Raw genomic sequence first — 25,229 nt, 5'->3', positions numbered from 1 at the left:
ACAGTTTTTGCTTTTAATACAATTGCAAATAGTTCACGAAATGACTTTATGATGATCACCAGTATCTATTACCCGGTGCAATTACTTCTGAAAGTATGGGTAGTTCGAGGAATTGTTCATAAAAGATAGAAAACAAATGCTTAGGGAGTTCTAATTACTTCAGTATGCCATGTTAAATATTCAACAAGAGCAAGAGAGAAGAATGAGCCAGAGCCTGGCAGATTCCTCCAGCCCCACACTGGGCGTTGTTGTCTCTCCCCTAACAGCTACTTATGGAGAAGCAGTTGGCACAAACACTTCAAGGCTGAGGGCACGGTACAGAGCTCTGAATTTTCCACATGTGAGTGACTTGGTCATGCTTGGAAAAAGTTTGAGAAAAGTTCAGGAGTCTGAGAGTATAATCTCTGTTAGTGGGATGGGGTACAGCCTTTGTCTAAGGGGGCAATGAAAACAGAAGAGACTTGGTACCCTGTGAGCACACACAGGGGAGGAGGCCCCCTCAGTCACAGTCATAGGGGAGGGGAGTGGGGGAAGCGGGAGGGAGGGAGGAATGGGAGGATACAAGGGATGGGATAACTATTGAGATGTAAAATGAATGAATTAATAAAAAAAAAAAAAGAAAAGAAAACAGTAATTCACACACCAAAAAATTGCTCTGATGAAATGCTTGAGATTTGGGCAAAAGCTTGGAGAAAAAGCCTACTTTCAAGATAAATATATTTAAGATGTTTTAAAAAACAGACCTTAGTTTATGGAATTAATCATTTTATTATGGTTATATGAAACATTGACCTGGACACTCAATGTGAAGAAACCTGACTTCTAATCTTCAATCTCAGCTGCCTTGAGGGCCCACTCATGATTAAACGGACGCTGTTCAGAGAATTAACTGCAGAGTGATTGAACACTTACTACCACAGAATGTGGTGCAGTGTTATTTCTTTTTAAAGACATACCTGAAAAATATGCCAGTCTGAAGCCTTTCCTGGACACACTGTCATCCGAATGGAACCTGATCCAAACGTGATCTTGGGAAGAGATATATGGAGGTGGGATTGTGGACCCACACGCTCTGTAGCTTTCGATATGCTTGTACGTTTCTATCGTCAGCCAGTCCAAAGTGCATCTTCTGGACCCCTGGATATCAAAATCCTGAAAACTATAACAAGAGAAAGTCGGGAGAGACTGTAAATATTTTTGACAAGAACAGTCATAAAAATGTTATGTAACTGAAGAGACGTCCCAGTCCCCGAGGCTCCTGCCCCAGCACACAGCCACGTCATCAGCCATCACATTCCAAGCCCATGCTGAGCCCCAGGTGACAGCACACGTTCTTTTGTTTACACATTTAGGAAAATCCACTTCCGATCCAGATCCTCCTACACTTCTTCATGCTTGGGCCAGACAGGCCAGCATGAACGAGTGTGCCAGAGAGAGCACTGTGCCACCCACTCCCTTAAAGCAACGCCGGCCAGCATTTTCTGGACAGCAGAGATGGGGGAGGGGAGAGGGGGCACACAAGAGTAACATTTGTGTGACAAGTCCCTGAGTTTGAGAACACTCTTTCATATAAGTCGCTTTAGAGCTAAGCATTATCATGCAATTCCTAAAATATGAGCACTAGTAAATGACAAAAAAGTCAAATGGGAACATGAAAGCAGCCATCGCTTAGCAGAAATGAGAAATCCAATTTTGCTTCCAACATCCGAACATGGCTCACTAACAAATGAAGATCTGACTTTATCTCTCTGCCTCTGCTTTAAATCAAGTGATAAGGAAGTGAGCTACAAGGATTATGTCAAGCTATTTTCTCTTTAAATACTCTGCATAGCTCCAGCTCAGGCCGATATTTGTCTCTGGCCTTCCAGTATAATGTGCAACACTTTCAGAGACCCCTGCGCACACATTTCTGCCTCGTACACACAAGGAGTCAGATTTTCATATTACATTTAGTTTTTAATAGCCTAAAATGACTATTTACATTGAAAAGTTATTCAAACTGTGATTTGTTTTAGTCAACATGCCAATAAGCATATGTTACTACATTATAAACATTCAAATATATCTAGTAGATATATTTTAATGCTATTATACTTCGTAAGGCTTTTTGTTTCATAAATTAAGAAACATTCTGGGAATTACTTTGTAAGTTTTACCAGACTGTCAAGTGCTGAGAGGACACAAAGGTTAAGAAAGAAGCCCCTGAATTCATAAATATTACAACGCCTGTGCAAACTTGCACTGCAGGTTGGTTTACTGGCTCTCTCGCAGCGTTTGTTTTCGTGTCGTCTAGAGCCTGGGTTGCAGCCTCACTTTGTGGAAGGCTCTTCGTGTGGACCTCCTTCTCTCCTCTGCATTCCCTACGCAGGTTTTTATTTGTAACTAGTGTTACATGGGGGTTCACACACTGCAAATCTGCTGTGGAGTCAGCAGGTTGCAAAGTCTTCCTATTTGCTGGGAGGCATTCCTAGTCCTTGTCTGTGACTCCGCAGTCTATGTGTCCTGGCTGAGGGAGAAGAGGTTTAAGCCTCCAGCTCTGACGTCTATGCAGGCGGCTCTCACTCATGTACTCCTAGGTCTTCTACCCCACCTCAGTTCAGACTGCTTCAAAGCTGAGGCAGAAAGATATGAATTCAGGATCCTTGGCTTCATATTCAGCTCAGGCCTTTAATATAGTAAACAAACAAAACCCAGCACACCTCCATATCCCTATATATTTCATGTTATTAATAAGAATTTGAATTTTATCTTAAATTTAAAGTTGAATGCTCACTTTATCCTTACATAGTTAGATATTTTAAAACATCTACCTGGAAGCAGTATACTTTTATTTTACTTATTAAAAAGTAAATAAATTTAGACTTTGCTATCATGAGTTCATTTGCACATCTGAATGGGTTACATGTGACCATGTCTTTGAATAACAGGGTTGTATTTCAATAGTCTCGCATGAAACGCCTATTCTGGTGTCCACCTGTTATTTGGTCTAAAAAAATAGCTATTATCATAATAAAAACTTTATTACTAAAGTCACCTTTTATCTGTGAAAACCTAAATTCATTAACTCCTGCCCAAATCTGGAACCACCTCTGTAGCTACGGTGTTTACTTCCAATTTTGTTCTGCATTTTAACGGCACCCTTTATTTTTAGTGTATTTTGCTTTGTGAAGTCTCCAAGATGCAACACACAATGAAATTCTCATGGCTGCATTCCATACCATTCTGGCTGGCACGATCTTCAAGTTTTACTCAAGTGGGCTGGAAAACTACAATTTTAAAAAAGTTTAAAAAAAAATTTTAATGTGTGTGTGTGTGTGTGTGTGTGTGTGTGTGTTGTTTGAATGTATTTAAGTACACCACATGAGTGCAATGCCCTTGAGGCCAGGAGGGTGTCAGAACCCTTAGACCTGGCCTTACAGACAGCTGTGAGTCTCCACGTTGGTGGGTGCTGCCTTCTACAAGATCAGCAAGCGCTCTCTTAACCACTGAGCTACAGATTTAACTTTTAGGTTCACAGATACAAATCCTCTTAAATCTAGTAAAAATATTATTTTGTTGGCATATTCATGATTGGTCATATTACAAATTACTGAGACCAGGTAAAACAGGCAGATTCCAGCTCTGGTGGTGTTTCTGCAGACCTCAGTAGGACATACGTGTTGTTCTGGCAAGGAGGAGACTAAAGGGAAAAGGTACCTCATGGCTGGTGGTTTATAGCTTCCACAGGAGAGAATGCACAAAATATAGACTGAGTTTACATACTTTACTTTGAAATGTAAAGGACAGGACTTGCGCCTCTCACTTAGAGCTCAGCCCTGCTATCCTAAGCTCCACCCCTAAGGGGTCTGTGCTGCCGCCCGTCCACCTCAGTTCTTCTTAGATACATCAGTTTGCTCCTTTTAGCAAAGCTATTTCCCCTAACAATCTTGGCATAATGACTGTAAGAAAGCACCAGCCGCTTAGTAAATAACCACTTTCTAATCTTATTCTCACCATTTTTCTCTATGAATAGTTAAATATTTTAAAAGTTAATCAACCTTTTTATATAATACCTATATTAGAATATGAAGCTGGTGGCGATTTTGCACAGAAATGCCAATTTTCATAGACACTGGGGGCTGTATGGGTGGTTCAGGAGTTAAGGGCACTTATCGCTCCTGTAGAGGACCTGGGTTCAGTTCTTACCACCCGCGTGGCACCTCACTAGCATCTGGGACTGCAGTTCCAAAGAATCAGTGACTTTTCCTGACCTCCCAGGGCACCAGGCACACACACGGGACACAGACATAGATGTAGGCAAAACACTCAAACTCATAAAAATGTGCCTTTCATACTTGTTTGTCTGCTAGGATCAAGCCCACAACGTTAGCTTATAAACCCCTCTCCCTGAACTGCACCTGTAGCCCTCACTTTACAGTCGTCTTCATTTTAAATTAGTGTTTACTATACAAGTAATAGTTTCCCAATCACTTTCTAGGTGTGTGTGTGTGTGTGCGTGTGTGCGCGCGCGCGCGTGCGTGCGCACATCTGTGTACGCTCATGTTCCTGGGGTGCATGTCTACAACTTCAGCTGCTGTTTGTTCTTCATGCCTGCGACACACACACTTTTCTGACTGAACAGTCTCTGCAGCCCTCACTTCATTCTTAAACAATGTTAATTGCTTCTAAGTTATAAAAAGGAGGCAGAGGAGAAGGCTCTGTGAGCAAAGTGCTTGCTGTGCACACATGAGGACTTGCGTTTGGATGCCCATGTGGTACACGGTGTCACATGTTTGTAAGCCTGGGGCTTACTTACAGTGGTCACGGGTACAGACTCATGCCCAAAGCTCGCTGGCCAACAGTCTAGCGAAAAGACAGCTCCAGGTTCAGAGAAGAGACTCTTCTCACAAGAAAAGGTTCAAAGTAATTGAGGAAGACACACCAACATTAGCCTCTGGCTTCCACATGTGCAAACCTAGGCGAACACCCCTATAGCACATGCAATCACACACCAAAGAAAGACAAGAAGTTTCAAGATATGTGTAAGAGCATATTTAAATTTTTATAAGCAGACACCTACAGTCATATTTTAACTTCTTTAAAGCAGAGGAGTTAACTAATAAAGCTAAGGTTATGGCATACATCTCTGAGTGGATTAGTGAGTTTTGTTTGCCTACACACTGCTAAAGATTACTGTTGATCCTAATAAGCTAGTTAGTAAATTGCACTTTTGTTAAAAAGCAGCCGCAGCATCTGCGTGTAGTGATGCACTCCTGATGGCCAGCACTCTGGAGGCTGAGGCAAGAGGCCTTGCAGCTCGGTACAACGTTCTATCAGTGAAGAAAATGCTGCAAACACACAGATTAGGTCATTACTTACTTTTTAGGTAACACTGATAGTCAACTTATTTTGTTCTACAAAGTATTTTATACTGTTGTGCCTATAGAAATTACATTTATATTTCTAAAGAAAAGATTAACAGTAGGAAAGGTCTCAAGAGTTACCTTATAGTAATGATCTCCCCTGGGCTCGCCCGTATGAGCCAGCTGCAGTTGCTGCGGGCAGGGTAGTCCGAAGGCCAGCCTGGACTTGTGATGATTCCACTCGGTGCTCGGATCTGCTCTGGGGACTCTCCACAAGCTGGAAGACAGCCACAGCAACCTTAGCTAGTCACTACCTCTTAAGTCAAAAACAACATTTCTTTAAAAACCAAAACACTGCAGACATGAAATCATAAGCAGTAAGATGTGGCTCAGCGAACTCAGAACGCCTCTCTAGTGCATGTGGCATTTTTTTTCTTCCCTTCTAGAAAAAGAACCGTGTCCTGGCAGGCAAGGGACTTTTCCTGTTAGGTCACAAAGGTGCCCGAGCTCTTAGGTTTATGTATAGAGAGCAGTCAATTGCCCTCTCCATCTTTTCTCAAATTTATCTTAAATTTATATCATTGTGAGCTCCCTAAGTTCAATATTTGTTCAATATTCAAGAAATGCACTTAGCTCTTTAGGATCAGCAAGTTCTTTTCAGTGAGCTTTAAATAACTATGAGATACGAACTGTGGTTTTTGATACAAAGGAGGTGACAGGGTAAAGCCGGTAAGACATTAACACGCTCAAAGCTCTCCTGCGTGTACTCCTGTAGTCATCTCACATAACCCCGGGGCTGAGGGCCGAATGACAGCGCGCCATAGGCTCACATGTTGCAATACCTGCTTCTGAGTTTGTGGCATTATCTGGGAAGGTTTAGGGGGCGTGGCCTTGCCGTAAGAGGTCTATCACTGAGAGTGGGGCTTCGAGGTTTCAGAAGCCATGTGCCATTCCCAGTCCACTCTTGGCTTCCTGTTTATGGAGAGGTGAGCCCGCAGCTCCAGTTTGCTGCCCCAGGCACCACGCAACTGTTTCCTGGCCATAGAGTCTCATCCTCCTGGAGCTGTAAGCACCCCTCAAACCTTCTGTCTTCTAAGTGGCCTGGGCCATGGCGTTTTATCACAGAAAAATGCCTAGGACAAGGGCCTTGAAAGATTCTTGTAGTATTGATAACTAAACTTCTGAAGCAATAATTAAAATATCACAATGTGATTAAATGTGAGTGCCACAAAAGAAAACATTCATGCTTACATATGCTTTTACGTATCTAGGATCCTGCTGATAATCTGACAATGTAATCTTCCCCAATACAGATAAGAATGCTTGGCTAGACAGGAAGGCAAAAGAGAAAGAAAGGAAGCATGCAAGGAAGCAAAGAAAAATGGAAAAAAAAAAAAGAAAGAAAGAAAGCAAAAGGGTTTAGTAGAACATAAAAGCTTGTAAGCTATCATTTCACACAATTTTAATGAATTATATTTGATGACTTTTAAAGCAACATCTGTTCAGAAGAAGCTGCAAATTAGTGGTGGGGAGAATACTTGCCAAGGATACAGAAAGAATTATTAGAAATCTTGGGACAAGTCTCAAAAAATGATAAAAAATATGCATCAAAGTAAAAAAAACTGATGAGCACAATGTCCCAATTAATTAACTAATTAGCATCTGTACTTACAAAAGCATTGCTAAAGGAGAAAATGAGTCAGTGTGTAAGCAATGCACTTGGTACCACACATGGCCTGAACTCTGACATAGTTAAAAAAAAAAAATCAGGTGACCAGACTTGTAGACAGCCAAATTCCCTCACTGCAGTTAGAACGGGAAAAACCCTTCCATTTAAACAGAGGTTGAAGCCACTCAATTTAGACCTGGGATGGCAGCAAATACTGCACAGGTTAAGAAATGTTACTAATGGTGTTCAAAATAAAGCAAGCCAAACTGCTTACAGTCAGTTCTTGAGTCTACAGAGCACCTCATTGTCTGTAGAAAATGATGTCTTACAGTACACCCTACTCAGAGCACAAATTCAAGCGTAAGAGGGAATTAGAACACACAGGCAAAGGGGCCAGATGCAAAACACTGTCCGAAGATGGAGATTCACGGCCCCGCACTCAGGGACACACACACCAAGGGCTCCGCCTCCGTCTCACTGCCCAGTCAGTCACAGGCAAGGCTGCTGCTACTCATTCACTGATTGATTATTTCTGTATTTCTGTCCTTAAGCTTCAGTCTTGATCTGGCATGGTGGACACTCCAGTCCCAGCGCTTGGGAGGCAGAGGCAGGGACATCAGAGGTCTGAGGTCATCTCTGACTACACCAAAGAGTAAACCCCCTCCTTTACAAGAAGAAAAAAGATTGATTTTAATGATGGATGGGTCAGAAAAGACTCATTTCTCCAAGGGTAATTCCATTTATAAGAAGTTCCTGGAAATGAAGCACAGCTTTGCTTCCCCTCGCCGACAGCAGTCTCAGGAGAAGAGAGTTGAAAGACCTAGTTCTTTACCACAGCAGCCAGAACTCTGGATGGAGTGGACTGTGACACAGCAGAAAACCTCCAGCTTTTAAACAAACACCAGACCAGGGGAAAACTGGAAAGATACTATTATATTATCAGTGTTTTTAAAAATTTAGGTTTTAAGGAAAAAAAAATCCAAGTATATGAGAAACCAGTAGGTGGTGCTCACATACCAAAGAATAAAACTTGTGTGATGCACAGGACGCATGTGAATGCGCAGATACACACACGAGCAAACATGAGTGAGTACACATGAGCATATATCAACATTAGTGCACAACTGCACAAGGCTGAGACACGCTGCCACACACAGGGTTATTTTAAGACCTACTACACTTACAATCCCATCGTTATTTCCCCTTAGAAAACAGAAAACTAGCTGGGCGGTGGGGGCGCAAGCCTTTAATCCCAGCACTTGGGATGCAGAGGTGGGTGGATCACTGTGAGTTCGAGGCCAGCTTGGTCTACAAAGTGAGTTCAGCCTAGCCAAGGCTACACAGAGAAACTCTGTCTCGAAAAACAAAAACAAACCAAAAAACCAAAAAACCAAAACAAACAAACAAACAAACAAAAAAACCCCACAAAACTGAACTAGCACCAAAGACTTCCCCTGGGTTCACTTAGATAGTCCGACTTTGTTCATAACATGGCAGACATTGGCATTTTGTTCCAGTGGCTTTAAAAGAATCTTCAACTGATATATGAACTTGTTAAAACTGTGTGTTAGCATGATTCCACGTGAATACACATGCCTTGAGTAAACTTTAAATTGGGGATAATAAGCTCTTCAAAGTTACCATTCCTTATGGTGGACCATGTCTACGGTCAACACACCCAAGTACAATGTACTGGGTTTATAGATAAACTCTAGCATGATCACGACATAATCTCCTAGGCCTAAGAAAGAATTAGCTACATCAGACTGTTAAAGTCTTCTTCCTGTGCTCTGGGTAAGGGCTCGCCTGCACTACACTGGAAAACTGGAATGGGGGGGGGTGTGTCCAGAGGCTCTCTCTTCCATCTGCCAGGACTGGCTTTACTGCCATGACTACACTATAAACTACTTGAACTGACTCGGTTTACATTTCCTCACGTTAAACAAGGAGTGACCATGAGTGCCTCCAACACCCACATCGGCCCTCTTGCCCCTGGCCACTTCCATCTGTGGTGCATTTCCAAAGGCTCACCAAGGGAGCCAAGACATTTGTGCCTTTTCTTGGTTTGTGTTCCTTTGGCCCACTGAAATCAGACTTTCAATTCTAACCTCAGCCACAGAAACTGAACACACACACACACACACCATTCACTGCCAAATCTAGAGGGGCCCCCAGTGCCCAAGAGCCTGGCTTTAGCCTCTGTGTTTCTTGTTAAGGTCTACTACCTTGACTGGGCTGGCAGCACACCTGGCTCTCCTCTGACTGCCCTGTAGGTGCTCTTGGCTTGGTGCTCTTCCCCAGGCACTCTGATCAGGCAGTGTCCATGGTGTGTCCTGGAGCCTCTATAGGTCACGTGCCTTAAACTCTCTAGCCAGGGAGTCTGCACGGTCAAATGCTCACCGGACATTGCAACTTCAAATTCAACGTGGTCAGACTATGTGTTTCCGAAATCCCTCTTTCTATTCCATAGTCTACATCTACACTGGCGCCAGCGTCATTGTCAAGAGAAAAGGCAGGTGAGTAAGAAGGAAATGTAGTTCAAGAATATCACAGGTTGCTCAGAAATTCACAAAACGAGATTTAGTAATGAGCAGGACTGGAGGTTCCAGTTGGAAACCAAGTTTGCTTTCACTACCTGCTGTCAAAGCGTGGCCTTTGAACTGGTGTCTTTCAACCTTAGATCTCGCATTATATTAGTAGTTCTGCATGGCCCCCCCATCTTGTCCTAACTCTTCAGCTCTGCTGCTGGACCTCAGCTGTAATCTGAAGTGGCTTATTGTGCTTAATGCAGTATTTTTTTTTCTTCTAAGTGGGTATTCAAACCACGAGTACTAAGCAAAGGCGCTGAAGGTGTAAATACAATTACTTCAATAAAGGAATTACTCGGCTTTGATGACTAAACTATGGTTAGTAAATACTATCACGTGTGCCAAATTAGACTAGTGATCAGTATAGGCGTGATGGCTTCAGGGAGGAAGACAGAGGAAAGTTCCACATGATCCAGGAAGAAAAGGATGACAGAGAGTCAGGTGCTGGATGAAAGCCCAGGTGAGGATGGGTAGGACACACACTCACAACTTATATATTTACACCTTTTAAAAGACATTTTAAAATAAAAATTAAATTAAATTTAATTAAAAAAAACATATTTTTAAAATTTCACGTGCATTGGTGTTTTGCCTTCCTGTATGTCTGTGTGACAGTGTCAGATCCCCTGGAACAGGAGTTACAGACAGTTGTGAGCTGCCATGTGGGTGCTGGGAATTGAACCCAGGTCCTCTGGAAGAGCAGCCAATGCTCCTAGCTACTGAGCCATTTTTTCCAGCTCCCACATTTATAAGTTTTTTGTCTTAAAACAAAAAGCTTGTATGTTCAGCCTTTAAATGTCATCTTTCTAGGCTTTGACAGAACTTCCAATTTCAATCTTGACCTTCTTTGACCTACATTCATCCAAGCCATGCCTCCTCTATTGCTTATACATAATTATTTTAGCTATGGTCTAGTTAATTCAACAGAAGTTCATTTATATGTAATTGGCAAAGGGAGGAATTGTGTTAGTATAATGTAAAATTGTATGAAAAAGTTTCCCAGCATGCTAATGATCTGAAGAAGGAGTTTTTAGTTAAGGAAAAAAAAATCCCTCAAAGCACCTTCTCCACTACAAGGAGTGGCCACTTTACAGGCTGGAGAGCTGCCGGCTTTCCTCTGGCTGTGAAGCTGCCACACAGGTGTGCGCCTTCCCAGAGAAGGACTGGTCTGAATCTTTACTTTGTTGTTGTTTTGATTATATTGGTCTCTGTTTGAAACAAACATCTGGAAGAAACATGCACGAGCCCAGACCTATGTGGCTGCACAACACAAACCAATTCTAGGCATAAAAGTCCATGTGGGTGTCTGACCACATTGGTACTCTGAATGGTATTTCATTTGTTCTTCCTCCACTTACGAAAATAAGTTGTTGTAAGAGATCAGTACCAGCACCACTTTCCTCAAAAGCCTTGCTATTTCAGCATGTGTGTGTGATTTATAAAGCATGAGGTTTCCAAGCAAACACATGTGCATGCACGCACATGGCATAGAAAAGACAGCATATGTAGTCTGTTGTTCATTTTGCTTGGTAGATTTTGTTTTTGTTTTTTGAGGCAGAGTTTTCTCTGTATAGCCTTGGCTGTCCTGGACTCATTTTGTAAACCAGGCTGGCCTCAAACTCACAGTGATCTGTCTGCCTCTGCCTCTGCCTCCCAAGTGCTGGAATTAAAGGCATGCGCCACCATGCCTGGCCCTAGATCTCTTGACTAGGAACATTAATTGCTTGTTCTTTGAACATAAACATCACCCCTTCCCCCTCCAAAACCACACCCCGACCAAATCGACTTAATTGACATAGACACAAACAAGAATGCATGCAGGAATGGTGACACACACCTACAGTGTTTACACATTCTCCATTAACTCTCGGAAGAGAACTGTACCCACATATCAAATGACTTGTAATTGTTCATTAAAAGGACAGCATGTTGCTTGGGTTGGCAGCATCTGCACTTGGGAGAGGAAGGCAGGAAGACCGGGACACTGAAGCCTACTAGGGCTACATAGCAAGACCCAGCTCAGAAAACCAACCCAAACTCAATTTAAAAAAAAGAAAAAACAAGAAGAGTAAAATGGCAGCTTCCAATGTAGGCAGCATCGTCTTTGCAGGCTCACACAGGCATCAGGCTAAAAGCCCCTCAAAGCCTACTTGTCATTTATAGGGGATCTAAAATACAGGGCGTCTGCAGTCGCTTACAGAAAACAGTGACTTAGGTACAACCCTGAAGTGGCGAAGGTACAGAGAGGACCTAACTAAATATGGTTTCTATTTAACATGTACCCTGTTTCTCAGGAGAAATTTTACTGAAGAACAAATAGGTTGAGTGGCTCTTTGATGTTTTTCTTAGTAAGCATTTAATTTTAGATTCCTAGCTTAAAATAAAGATATCATTAGTATGCCTTAAAATCAATCAAAACTGATAAAAATACAAGACTTTTAAGTTTCTATTGATATTTCAATAATCTTACAGTAAAGGCATAGAACTGCGGTTATAAAAGCAGATTACCACATCAGGCCTATTTTCTCTACCAGCCACGTTTTACTGCAGTCAGATGACCTCTATTAAGAGGAGGACGGGAGAGAAGAGATCATGTCAAAATCACGTCAAATAAATCCTTCAAGTTCAGACTTCATGGTTTTTGAAGCTTTGAAAAAGAAGCTAAGCGAGATGAAATTTACGATTTGGCCTCAAGTACTTGTAAAAGAAAGTGTACAGTTTCCTGCTTAAAGGATGAAAAAAAAAACAGTTTCCTTTTCAGAACTGACAAGGGCTGACATTTCATGGCAACAGGTAGCTGAGATGAAGAGGGCCATGAAATGTCTGCAGTTCTGGGTTTTATAAACCACAAAACTCAATTACAAGTTAGTAAAAATGATACTCACTGACTACCGAATTTCACATGACAAATATGATGGGCACGAAGGGAAGGGAAAAAAAAAGAAGTGATATTTCCATGGAAATAAGAGCTGTGGAAGGAATGCACAACTGCTAGCTGAATCTAAGGAACACAAGTCACCATGAGACGTAAGTCATAAATACCAGAATACATGATGTCACTTACGTGTTTAAAATAACTTACAATTTGTTATTCTTAAGGAAAGGCAAATAAGCATACGGCATACAGCACTTCAAAATAATCATTGCAAGGTAATTTGAGGCACACTCCTTCCAACCTGTGACTTTCTTTCTCTTGGCTTCTTCAAGCTGGTTCAGAATGTGCTTTTCTTATACCTATGCCTAGTGCATGTTACAGAAAGAACTCCTTTGTTCTTAATCAGCTGTAACCTTCCCGTTTTTATACTTATGTAATCCAGGAGGCTTTTGTAAAGTTCTCCCCCTGCTCAATAACGCCATGTACTTAACTCCACATGTGGGAAGAAAAACTGCTGAGGCCATGAGATCAGTTAAAAAGAAAACATGTAGGAAAACGCTGTTAAGAAGGGGTTGATTCCAATAAAAGAGATGTTTTGGGGTGGGGGGAAGCCATGACCGGCGAACAGTTCAGTTGTCAGAGTGCTTTTCTTGAGCACAAGAACCAAGCCGATCTGTAGCAGCCATGTGCAAATACCAGGCATGGAGGTGTGCGCACACTGCATCCCATTGCTGTGGAGGCAAAGACACAGGAGCCCCTGGAATTCCCTCTCTGGCCTTTCAGCCAGTTCAGCATCCCTAGGGAGAGGCTCTGAGACTTCATCCCTAACTGCTGGTGGCTGCTGGGAGAAGCGGACGTCTGTACCTGCCAGCAGGCCGCCTAAGCTCCAGCCCATGGACCTGTGCCCGTGTCACATGGGCTACATTAACTTGACTCCATGGGAAATCAAAAAACTAAACAAAATCAAACAACAACAACAAAGAGGGCATGAAGCTGTGAGGGGAAAGCAGTGGGTTCTGAGGAAAAACGAAGCACACGACAGAGAGTGGATAAGCTTAGAATACATTATGTGTGTGCGCACACACTTTTCAAAAAGAGAGAAATATTAAAAAAAAAAAAAAAAAGGTGGGTGACTCCTGAGGATAGCCTACCCAAGGTGACCTCTGCCTTCCAGACACAGGAGCATACATGTGCAAGTGTGTGAATCATTAAACACGTAGGAAATACCGCAGCCACGCAAGTCAAAGACCCTGAATGTGGAAAAACAAACTATGCCGTTTAATCGGATACCTGCTGACCCATTGCCCATTTAGAACAGTAACAAGGTGAAAACTTAACACTAAAGACCTTCTGAAAAGCCAGATGGCAACCTACCACGTTAGACACTCCCTAAAACATATACATATATGAACAGAATTGAAACGGAGCCACTGAGAACACAGGGCAAGCGAGCAAATGCGTAAGGACTCTGCATTGGAATGGCCTTCTGTGAGATGTCACGTAAGGAGGGATGTCCCTCTGAGATCAGGAAAGAAAGAAGGGCGGCCTGCACCTGGAACTGGAAGCACACTTTCTGGTTAGCAGAGCATGGGTCTGTGGTGGAGACCTGCAGGAGGAGCTGGCTGCAGTGGGCAGGCGAGCTTCCTGGAGAAGGTCCACTGTTCGCAGAGCTGTGATGGATGTACCTTGGAGAGGCGCAGCCTCAGGGCCTTGGTCTCCAGATTACTTCTCTCTGCCGCTGTGCCTTCTCGTGTCTGTCACTGCTGCCCTCCTCGTACACCCAGCACAGTGTGAGTGGGCGTGGGGAGACCCTCACTGCCTACTGAGTGGCGTGACGGCTTCCTGGGAGGTAGCTCACTCTGTTGGGTAATTGTCCTGCAGATCATTGTGAAGATAGATTTCCATATAATGTTGTTTAGATGAATTAATGATTTTACAGAATTCCTGACTTGATTTGAATAGTTTTAGGAACTTAGGGTAGTTGATAGAAAGTTTAAGGAGATGGTTTAAATTATCTTGCCAAAAAGTTATAATAAAGTTAGAACTAAGAGTAGAATGTGCTCCCTGCCTTGTAGAGCAGTGAGGGCTGCACAGGTTAGAAAAGAGAACAGTGAGCTTTTCTGCGTCACAAGCACGTAATTGTACTAGGAAGAGAGAAATAGGCTTGGGACAAGTTCTGACCAGAGAAAGCATCCACTCCAGGCTGGGTCTGAGTCCCTAGGGGTCTTGAGACCTAGGGATGTGGTCACCATAAAGAGGGGGGTTTTGAACAAATAGTAAATTATTCTATTATGGGTGTAAGAATAGATAGTAGATAATTAACCAGTTTAGCTGAACAAGACTCCAAAAATAAGTAAAAAAAAAAACAGATGATCTGTTTCTTGGTAAATAGGAATTGTCATCAGCTAAGCATAGGGGAAAACTTGCTATGATAAATTTAGCTTGCTTAAACTTTGTTAATCAATGATTAAAAAATTATTGTTTTGGGGTTATGATGAACTTGTAGAGAGAAAGATAGAAGGGAAATGTTTAGTTAGGTATGAGTCTTAAAAGAAAAATATATTAATAGTCCTGTTGTAATTTCCTTTTCTGTAATGATTTTTAACACTTTGAAGAATATGGTTTTGTGGTGATTTTTTAAGAGGATATATAACTTGTGGCTATAAGGTAATCTTTTTCTTACATAGAGAATTTTGTCATAGATGGCACTAAAAAGGCTAAGGGGAAATATAAACCTGGTTGGAGCTTGCTCATTGGAGTTTGCTCCATCCACCCAGTGTGTGTATGTGTTTATGTATATATGCATGCATGCATGTATGTACATGAAGGAAATTGTTGGAGCTTGTCTTGCTTCATCTATCCAGTGTGTGTGCATGTGCATGTGCGTGTTTCTTTCTCCCTTTTCTTTTTCTATTTCATTGGCTCCAGTAAAGTAAAAGAGTAAAGAAATATTAAAGACTAAAAGAATATTCTGCCAGCTACAGGGAAAATGAGCTCCAGTAAATCAAGCTTAATTCCTTAGGAAAGAAATCTGCTGGGTGATCAGCATGGACTCTATACCTCACCTCAGTTTACCCCTGGTTGTCAAAGCTGGCCTTCAACAGGTCTCAAGTCCACTTCTTTTACCTCTCACCTTGTCATACACAGCTAGTTCTTCACTTGAACCTCAACTGTCCAGACTCCCAACGTGAGTTTCTGACCATGTGGCACCTGAGCGGAACTCTTTCCAAGGAGAACTGCCAACACCGAGGATGGACAGGGTTGGAGGGAAAGAGACTGAGTATGAGCTATACCTAGGAAGTACTCCAAAGTCATTATTTTATTCTTTAATAAGAAGCCAGAGGTCAGCTTGGGCTAGAGAGATGGTGCCGCAGTAGAAAGCACTTCCTGTTCTTGTAGAGAACCCAAGTTTGGTTGCCAGCATCTATGCCAGTTGACTTAAGTTGCCTGTAATTCCAGCTCCAAACACCTCTAGCCTCATGGGAACCTGCACTCATGCGCATGTAACTCCACACATGTGCACCTAATATAAAATAAATCCTTTTTTTTTAAAGTCAGAATCCCTGGGGGGTATTTCTCAGTGGTAGAGCCATTGTAAAGAGTGCAGGAAGCCCGGGAGTTCAAGGCCCCTCTGTAAAAGTAATTTTATTCTCCAGGCTCAGTTGTTGTCTGGTAGGCTTATTACCTCCTTCTGCTGATCTAGGCCTAGTCCTGGAAGCTACTAGACCCATACAATCTAACCTAGGCCTAGAATGTTTTCAGCCTCTGAGACGCATTGCTTAATAAGCTCACCCTTACTTGTTCTTTCTGAGCTCTGGGCCGGGTGGTTCAACTCAGCTGTTCTGGCTTAAACTCCTCTCCCAGCTGATTTGTTTAATCTGGCTGGGAGTCAGCCTGTGAACTGCTCTGCTTGGCCTCAAACTAACTCAGAAATCTGCTCTACTCTTCCGGCTTCTTGTCATTTTCTGGCTCCTTCTGTCTTTACCTGAGTTCTCTCTCTGCAACCCTCTCTTTATTACCGTCCTAGTAAAACTGCTTCCTCTCTCTGAAAAACTGCCTAAGTGGCTTCCCTTCTCACTAACTTCTCCTCAGAGTTGGGTGTATCTTAGTCTGTCAAATCTCTGATTCGTTACTTTCAAACAGGGATGCTTCCTTCTACAAACTGCCTTTGTTTGGGATTAAAGGCATGTATCACCATGCCTGGATCTAAGCTTTTCCTTACTTGGAACTTGATCTGTATCCCTCTGGCCTTGAACTCAGAGATCTGCATGCTTCTGTCTCTGTGAGTGTTGGGATTAAAGGCAGATGCATCCCAATGCTGGGATTACAGGTGTGAACCAGCGCCACCCTATTTGTTGTAACTGTAGGATTTAGAAAGGAACTAATTTATAGGGATCTGCCTGTGTTTGCTAGGATTAAAGACATGGGCTACCGCTGCCCTGCTTAAATTGTTTATCTTAGCTCCAATTACTCCAAACTCATAGAGATTTAGAAAACAAATCTGAACTGTAACACCCCTCCTTCTCAGAAAACCAAACATTTCCTTCAGTGGAGAAATGATTACTAGCATTCTAACGACACTATTTCCTACTAAAATGAAAAAACCTTATACTGTAATTTTAAAGGTAAGAATGAGTGCAAGTGGAAAAATACAGTAATCCATCACTCTACAAGACTCTCATTACTAACACCAACTATTAGAAAGCCTGCATCTAGCTGTTTATAACTTACATGAATATTCTCCTGCATTAGCACAGATATGTGAGGATGGATATGTCAACAAAATTACTCTCATTACTCTAAGAGGCATTCCTTAAGAACCAAATTATTTTGCTTGGACATTAGCTCTATTCACAGCAGGTGAGTCCATGGTTTCTTGAGCATCATTAATGTTCATAACAATAATAAGAAAATGTTACATGGTGGTAAAATAAAACACCCAATAAAGTCAGAAGAGGCCCAAAATACTGAAGAGGAACTCTAGGAATGTAGTAAAATATGATATGAGGAAGGCAATGAAGCTGAATATAATTACACTATAAGAGACTAGCCATTTCCTAGGAGGTTTCTGAGTTCTAGGAGTAGTTCCGAAATTGCTGGCAAAGCACAAGATAAGATAAATAGGGAAGAGTGAACCTTTTACACATTTTTTAAAGCCATGAGGGCATTCCCCCTACCCCCACTGTGAGGGCATAAAAACTATTGTAATAGTACCAATGTTTTAAAATTTATGCACTAGAGATTTAAATGCTGAGCAAGTGATTATTTCTATTTCCTGAATGGGGAAAACTATTAATTCTGAAGCTTATGGTGACTCTTGCAGGAAGCATAAAGAGACGAGGCAGGAAGCGGTACTTGGCAAACAAACTGGTCTTAGAGTTCATGACTTTCCAAAGCATCTCTATCAGCTATGATATAATTCATATCTGAGTCATTATATCCTTTTTGTGCTGAGTGAGGAGTGATAAAACTATCATGCACTTTGTTCTGGATACCATATTTCTATTTGTGCAACTGAATGTAAAAAATCTCCCTTATTAATATTGGGCGATATTAGCAAGCTGAAATGAAGACGCAGCTCACCCACCTGCTGCTCACTGCCCGCTAGCGTAAGAGTACCAGATAATCTGCTTCTAAGGAGAGACAGGTTCTTTTGGCTCATGGTGTCAGAAGGTTGGTCACATGACTGGCCTCACTACTCTTGGTCTTTGGTGAGATAACTCAGCACAGTACGAGCCTGTGATGCCTCACAATGGGCCAGAGAGAAGAAAGGACCGTCAGGGTCCTAAAACTATCACGGGGGGGGGGGGGCAAGCTGTGCTGCTGCTCCTAGGACCTCTCACTGCCTTCACCCCCTCAATGCTCCACCACCTCCTAAGAGAGTTGTTTGGGGGCCTCCACCTTTAATGTGCGGACCTTTTGGAAATGTCCAAACTAAAGGACCTACTAAGTGACTGGCTTTGTACAGTAAACAGGAGATTTAGCAAAACTACAGATAATATGCAATCACACTTTGAAAAAATATTCTCAAAGTGTCAGAGAAAATATTACATATGTGAACATGCTTTACATACTCAAGGGGTCTTGCCCCTTCAGTGCAGTGGGCCTGCTCATCTGGCCGGACTTCACTTCCATCATCGAAGCATCACATACGGTCACAGTACAACAGGCTTAGACTGCAGTCGAGGTACTCACCCCACCTGTTCCAGTGCTGAGTTTAGTCACTGTTCAAATGATGCTGTGACATGAAAACACGTTATAAGCTTACAAATCACGAGACCTCCCTTTCCTTGCTGAAGCTCACAGGCGTGCCCACTACAGCCCCTCTGGAGCATGTGCAGTAGGCAACGCAGAGCCCTGCACCAATGTGTGTCGCTTTCCTCAAAACCGTATTGCCTTGCGTCCCTACTCACTTGCTTTGCTGAAGGAGTTTCTTAGGTTCACATTAAGTTCTATTTTATGTTCTCTAATCTTAAAAATCTCTGTGGATTCATTATCAACTAGAACATAGTAATTTCTCACATCTTTCTTCCTTTGGATCATGGAGAAAAGCACTGGTCAAATAAAACAGTGACATTCTTTTTGGTTGCTTCAGCAAAAGATTAAGGTACTTGATTGAAAAACTGTAAAATATTATTAAAAATCCCACAGAAAAGGTACAAATGGCCACTGTTCATTCATGCCACTTTCTATATTAAAATTAACTACATAGCACTATCAAATAACTGCCATTTAAGTTTTATTTTCTTTCAGATTCCTTACAAGCCCTTAAGAATTCTAGAATTACTATTTCATCAGACTAAATGTTCTTCAGTGAAACTGTAAAATACTACACTATGATATTTAAAATTAGAGCAATGGTTAATGACAAGTCATCTCACCACACTGCTGTGTACCTCACAAATTATTAACTCATGTGTGAGCAAAGTAACTAGCATCAGCTGTAAGAGGGTCTGGGGAGCAGCAGTGTGTTGGATCTCTAGATGTCAGAACAGGAAGCTACAAATGCAAACACATAAATGCAACAAAGGAGGATGATTTTCACAGAACCAGTTCTGACAATTAAAATAATAATAATGATAATAATTTGGCTGGGCGTGGTGGCACAGGCCCTTAATTCTAGCGCCCGGGAGGCGAGGCAGGCGGATCGCTGTGAGTTCAAGGCCAGCCTGGTCTACAAAACAAGTGCCAGACAGCCAAGGATACACAGAAATCCTGTTTCCAAAAATCACAAAAAGAAAAGAAAAGATTTAAGTCCACATTTTGCTAAGTTAATTAATATTAACAAGAACTTTGAAGCCAATATTCTTTTTCTCAGCTTTCTTATGTTCACTCTACCTGATAAAAGATTTCATAAACTAACCTCACCTGGAGCATTCAACTGTTCATACTGAAAGGTAGGAACACAGAGCTGCCAGACATAACATTAAAGTAGACCTTAAAACAAACAGAACCTTGCAGCTGAGAAAGGATTAGCCCTCAAGTCTGTTCTAACAATGAGAATTTTTTTAAAAGCGGCATAGTATTTTTTTCTAATTATAAAGAGAAGTCAATCTTATTATTTTGCTTATAATATATATGTCTAGGCCATGCATGAGTCAAAAGGAGAAGCAATTAATTTCTTGTTTCTTTTCTTTTTTAAAAAATAAGAGTAGGGAAACTAGAAGGTTAGGATTTGATAGAAATACCACAAGGAAAAATATTAAACAAGAAATGATGATCATACCTAATGTAAATGCTCATATATGCTGCAAATACCTGTGTCAATTGGTGCAATCCCTTTTGGTGCAATTATTATACTACAATTTTATACTATGAATACAGTCTTAGAAATAAAAAATGTTACATATATACTAATATGTACCTAAAATTAATATTTTGCAACATAATCCCCCCTAGGGGGAAATCACTGGACACAGCTGGTGATGTGCTCCGAAACACTAATTATAAATCCCACATGATGGGAATTTTATGCAAGCATTAGAGTAATAAACACACACATGAATTTAAATATGAAACATAAAAATTTAAATGGAAAGGGCAAGAGATAAGAATAGTCATAATTCAAGTGAAAATATAATTTTAAGGCATGTAAAGAAAAGGCACAAACGAAACAAAATAAAATATTATATCTACTGTGACAGTGCACGATGATGAAACTATCCCTTACTATTATTCCAATAGACTGAAACTTTTGCTGGACCTCACAGCCGGAGTTAGCAATACATCTTGAGGTCACTCTTGTGCATTCGACCTGTTTGTTTAACTTGCTTTTCAGAGGACGATGTAACCATCAACCCTGCTTGCCGTGGGCTCCCATGGAATCAGTTTTCACAGCTAAAGAACAGCTGCAGTCTTAAACCATGTGTTCTTCCATACCCAGGCCCAGAGTAACTCATGTGGGTCATTTGCCGAAAGCAGCAAATGCGGAGGTTGACAGTGACCTTATGGGTGCCTGCCCCCCAGACAGGTCGGATGCAGAGGTTGACAAACAGTGACTCTGCTATCTGGGTCGGCTGAAGTAAGAGGCCTAATCTCTTGAACACCCCACCAAGGCCCTGTGTAAAGCAGTCCTCATTCCTTCCCCATGGGACACATGGGCTCCTTCCCCAGCTTGCTGTGCTGTCCAATAAACACAGAGAAGGCCCTTTGTTAGGGGCAGCTTCACAAGACAGCCTCCAAGCCGGCACGGATGGAGACTCACACAGCAGACAGAGGACAGAGAGGATGGGGCAGAAAATCCAAATCTGACTTGTTCTTGGTTATCCCAGGGTATCCCAGGGGGAAGTGCTCTTCTTTCTTTCCTCTTTTTTTGGCTTTTTGTTTGTTTGTTTTAGAGAAGATTTCTCTCTGTAGCCTTGGCTGTCCTGGACTCATTTTGTAGACTAGGCTGGCCTCGAACTCACAACCATCTGCCTGCCTCAGTCTCCCTTGAACACTGGGATCACAGGCGTGTGACACCATGCCTGGCTTACTTCTCTTCTTAATGCAGCACATCTGATGCACTGTTGGTGACTCTGAGTTAATCACTAATGTGTTTAGTCTGTACAATATACTAGGAGGCTATTTTCTTCATCTTTTTACTTTTTCATTTGTTAAAAAGTTTAATGAAACTGTGTAATTAATGACTAAACAGAATTTTTGAAAACCAATCTAATTTAGAAGCAATCAAAAGTAAGAAAAGAATAATCAAATATTGGTTGTTTGACTCAAGTCAATATCATAATTAAGAGTAAAACTTAGTTTAAATTAAACATATCTTTAAAAATCAAATACATTTGTTCAACAAGTACAAAGGGCTTGTTATTAATCAGTCTGACCTAAAACATGTTCCATTCCATGGAATAAAGAAGCTATATTTTGGCTATCATATTTAAGTCAAATTTTTTAAATGAACAAGAGATAAAATGTAGATTTTATATTAAAAACAACATTGAGATAGCCTTTCTGTTCATATACAACACTCGGTAGTGTTTGGTATAATTTTATAATGATTATATTATTAGATTCACAAAACACTTGCCTTTTCTCCTTTCTGTTTATATAGAAGCTGAAAATTTAAAGCATAGCTCACAAAAGTTCTAAATTAAAAGGGAAAATATAAAAAATAAGATGTTTGGTTTTTCATATTCATTATCACCAGACTTTATAATTTAATACTTCTTATGCCAATCTGTAGTCATAAAATAAGCAAAAGGACAAACACATCTCTTGGAAAATTTTTTAAGGAATAAAATGACAGAAATAAATAGACTATTAAAAGCATACATTGCAAGCACAGGGACCAAAAGTGTATCACCAATCATAAATTAACAAATCCCTTGGAGTGGCAGAGTGAACAAAACTAACCATGAAGGTCAAGTCATTGACTACCCATTCAGCGTCACAGCTGGGTCTTTTGTAAATTTCTTAGCTAGCCTAAAAGGCTGTGACTTACCACAGGGTGCACTATGGTAAGGCATATCTGCACATGCTCACTTCTATTAAGTAGGTTCCGTGAGATCCATCACCTACAGCGAGGGCTTGGTTAACTGTAATTTGACGAAGCTTATAATCCCTGGAGATGGGACTCTGGGCATGCCCATAGGGGTAACCTAGGTTACACTAACTGATACGAGAAGAGACATCTTAGTTGTAGGAGGGGCATGGAAAGCAGGCTGAGTCGGCATTCCTCCTCCGACACAGTCTCAAGCTCCTGCTGCCTAGACCTCCCTTCCATGATAGACCTTGACCTGTGAGCTACATAAACACTCTCTTAATGTCCTTTTATCAGGGTATTTTATAAATAGAGTAACTAAGGCCCATACTCCCACTATTGCTGGGCACAAGGTCAATGTCAGTACTTTAATATATGCAGAATAAAACAAACTCATTACAGGCAAGGTGAATATGCATTCAGATGGTCCTTGTTGTTTTAGAGCAGACTTTCATTTTGAAAGTGACTGTACTAACTGGATAAATTAGGACCTCATTAGACATTTCCAGTAGACTTCCCGCAGCACAGACGGCTGGAGCTGAGACTGCAATACCAAGGGGGCAAGAAGGTTCAGGTGGAGCTCAGCCCCACAGCCTCCTGAGCTTTGCTTCTCCAAGGGAAGATACGCTCACATTAGAGTGTGCTCAGGCGAGGCAGCTCACTGAGCAAACATCTTTGTGAGCAGCACCAACCAATTCTACTGGATGCAAGGATTTCAGAAACCTTAAATCAGCCTGCACTTTGCTACCCTCCAAATCGAAAACCCAGAATGCTCCAAAATCTGAAAGGTTTATTTTTTTGTTGCTATAATAGATCTGGAACACTTTGGATTTCATATTTTTGGATTAGAGATGTCCAATCTAGAAAGTCTACATAAATACTCCAGTCTCCAAACACTCCGAATCTGAAAGACTTCACGCAAGGGATAACACTGCATGCGTAGTTCCTCACTGGCCAATGTCCCTTTATTCTCCTTAAAATGCAACTGGGATAGGTCTTATATGCTGCTCTTCATAGAATAATGATTTTTCTAAGACTAAGCTTCAGAAAAATATTCCACATTAATAAGGTTTTGCTGTCTTCTGAACTGGAATATTTTATTGATTTATAATTCCAAATAATTAAAATATACATTGTTAAGGGATGAACTGTGTGCTGTCCTCAAAATTCACTGATGAAAGGCCTAACACCAGTACTTCAGAGTGTCACTGGATGTCAGGAGACTCTGACGAGGTAACTATGTTAAAATGGGGTCACATGGGTAGGATACTGTGATGTAACTTCAGAAGACAGACCAGATCCAGGGCAGGACACAGTAGCCGGCATCTACGAGCCACAGGGAGAGCACACAAGAAATTCCCATGCCGAATCCTGACTTTGGGGTGGTGGCCTCCAGGCTCAGGAAACACATTACACTGTTTAGTCTGTGGTGCTCTGACATGGCAGACAGAGCAAACAGTAAGTACATCTAAACTTGTCTGAATTCCTGAGTAGGGAAAGGCTAGTACAGAGAACACATTTACTCCCTTTAAGTGTTACTTTCTGCAGATGCTCTTTTTTTAATTTTTTATTTTGATTTTATTAATTTATTCAGATTACAACTCAACTGTTATCCTATCACTTGATTCCTCCCATTCCTCCCTTCCTCCTGCTTTCACTCTATTCCCCTCCCCTAGGTCTATGACTGAGGAGGACCTCCTCCCCCACTATATGGCCATAGGCTATCAAGTCTCATCTTGGTAGCCTCTGCAGATGTTCTAACAGGAATTTACTACGAGCAAAGGCAACATTGGAAAGGGGCCCAGCAGCCTAGTCTCAGGCAAACAGACAAAAGTCACAAGTATAATTTAATCCTCATGAGTGGATGGTAAATTTACAACTTGATGCTTGGTTTGCCCACATTTCTGTAGCTTTTCATACTCTGTATTAATCTGCACAATTTAGGAAACAGTACTAAGTAACTGGCATACTATAAAATCATACTCAGTAATGAAAATGCACCCAGATGCCAAAGCCAACTATCCTGCAGTGTCACAGCACATGAAGCTCACAGAGAAATTCAGATTCCACTTACTGGATTTTGTAACAATGGGCATTCACAATTGTCTGGAAAATATTGTTAAAACGTTATACTTTCTTAGCTACATATTAATTACATTATCTTCCTGTGTCAAAGCATTATGTTGCAAAAAAGTGAATTCAGAAGCAGATGATGAGAAACCAACTACTTTAAATCCATCACTAAAGGTTTTACAATATTATAAAAAATGATACTGTTGATACTTTTGTCTTGAAAAATATATTTTAATAAAACTATGCTATAGATACAAGCTTGCAATAAACTCATTCTCATTATTTTAAATTGAATTTACAAATTTTAAGGCAATTTTTCATCTTTAATTTCTAATACAATAAATACTGGCAGTGATCAAATATATAAACTCTTATTGGACATGGATCTGTGCATCAGTAATTCCAATGACAGCTCCACTAATGCCTCAGGACTGGAGTTTTAGGACAGCTTGGGCTACACAGTAAGATCTGTCTCAAAAGCAACACACATTAATAATCATGCAATCTCGGCCTTTTAGAGGAGGTGGCAGGAGGTTTAGTAACCTAGCCTCAGCTGCTTTGAAATCCTGCCTTGGGTGCCCCATCCTCCTCCTCCTCCTCCTCCTCCTCCTCCTCCTCCTCCACCATGACCACCATCACCACCACCACCACCACCAACAGAGCTAGAGCTGCAGTTTACTAGTAAAACGATCACATGCCTGGCATG

At 41.4% G+C, this 25,229-nt stretch overlaps 1 protein-coding gene across 2 annotated transcripts in view; it reads right to left on the bottom strand.

Moving 5' to 3' along the window:
* The window catches only part of LRP12 (LDL receptor related protein 12), a 78,095-nt gene that overhangs the window by 9,027 nt on the left and 43,839 nt on the right, over positions 1-25,229 (bottom strand). For both annotated transcript variants that reach the window (XM_084747939.1, XM_084747940.1), the window contains 2 exons: positions 5,484-5,619; positions 957-1,159 (listed from right to left, as the gene is read on the bottom strand). In XM_084747939.1, the coding sequence (XP_084604065.1) occupies positions 957-1,159; positions 5,484-5,619 (339 nt within the window). The remainder of the gene's footprint in view (positions 1-956; positions 1,160-5,483; positions 5,620-25,229) is intronic.

The sequence above is a fragment of the Acomys minous genome (genome assembly GCF_964271855.1).
Source record: "Acomys minous genome assembly, chromosome: 12".
NCBI classification, from domain to species: Eukaryota; Metazoa; Chordata; class Mammalia; order Rodentia; family Muridae; genus Acomys; species Acomys minous.
Note: the sequence above shows the minus strand (reverse complement) of the source record. Positions and strands in the feature narration are given on the sequence as shown.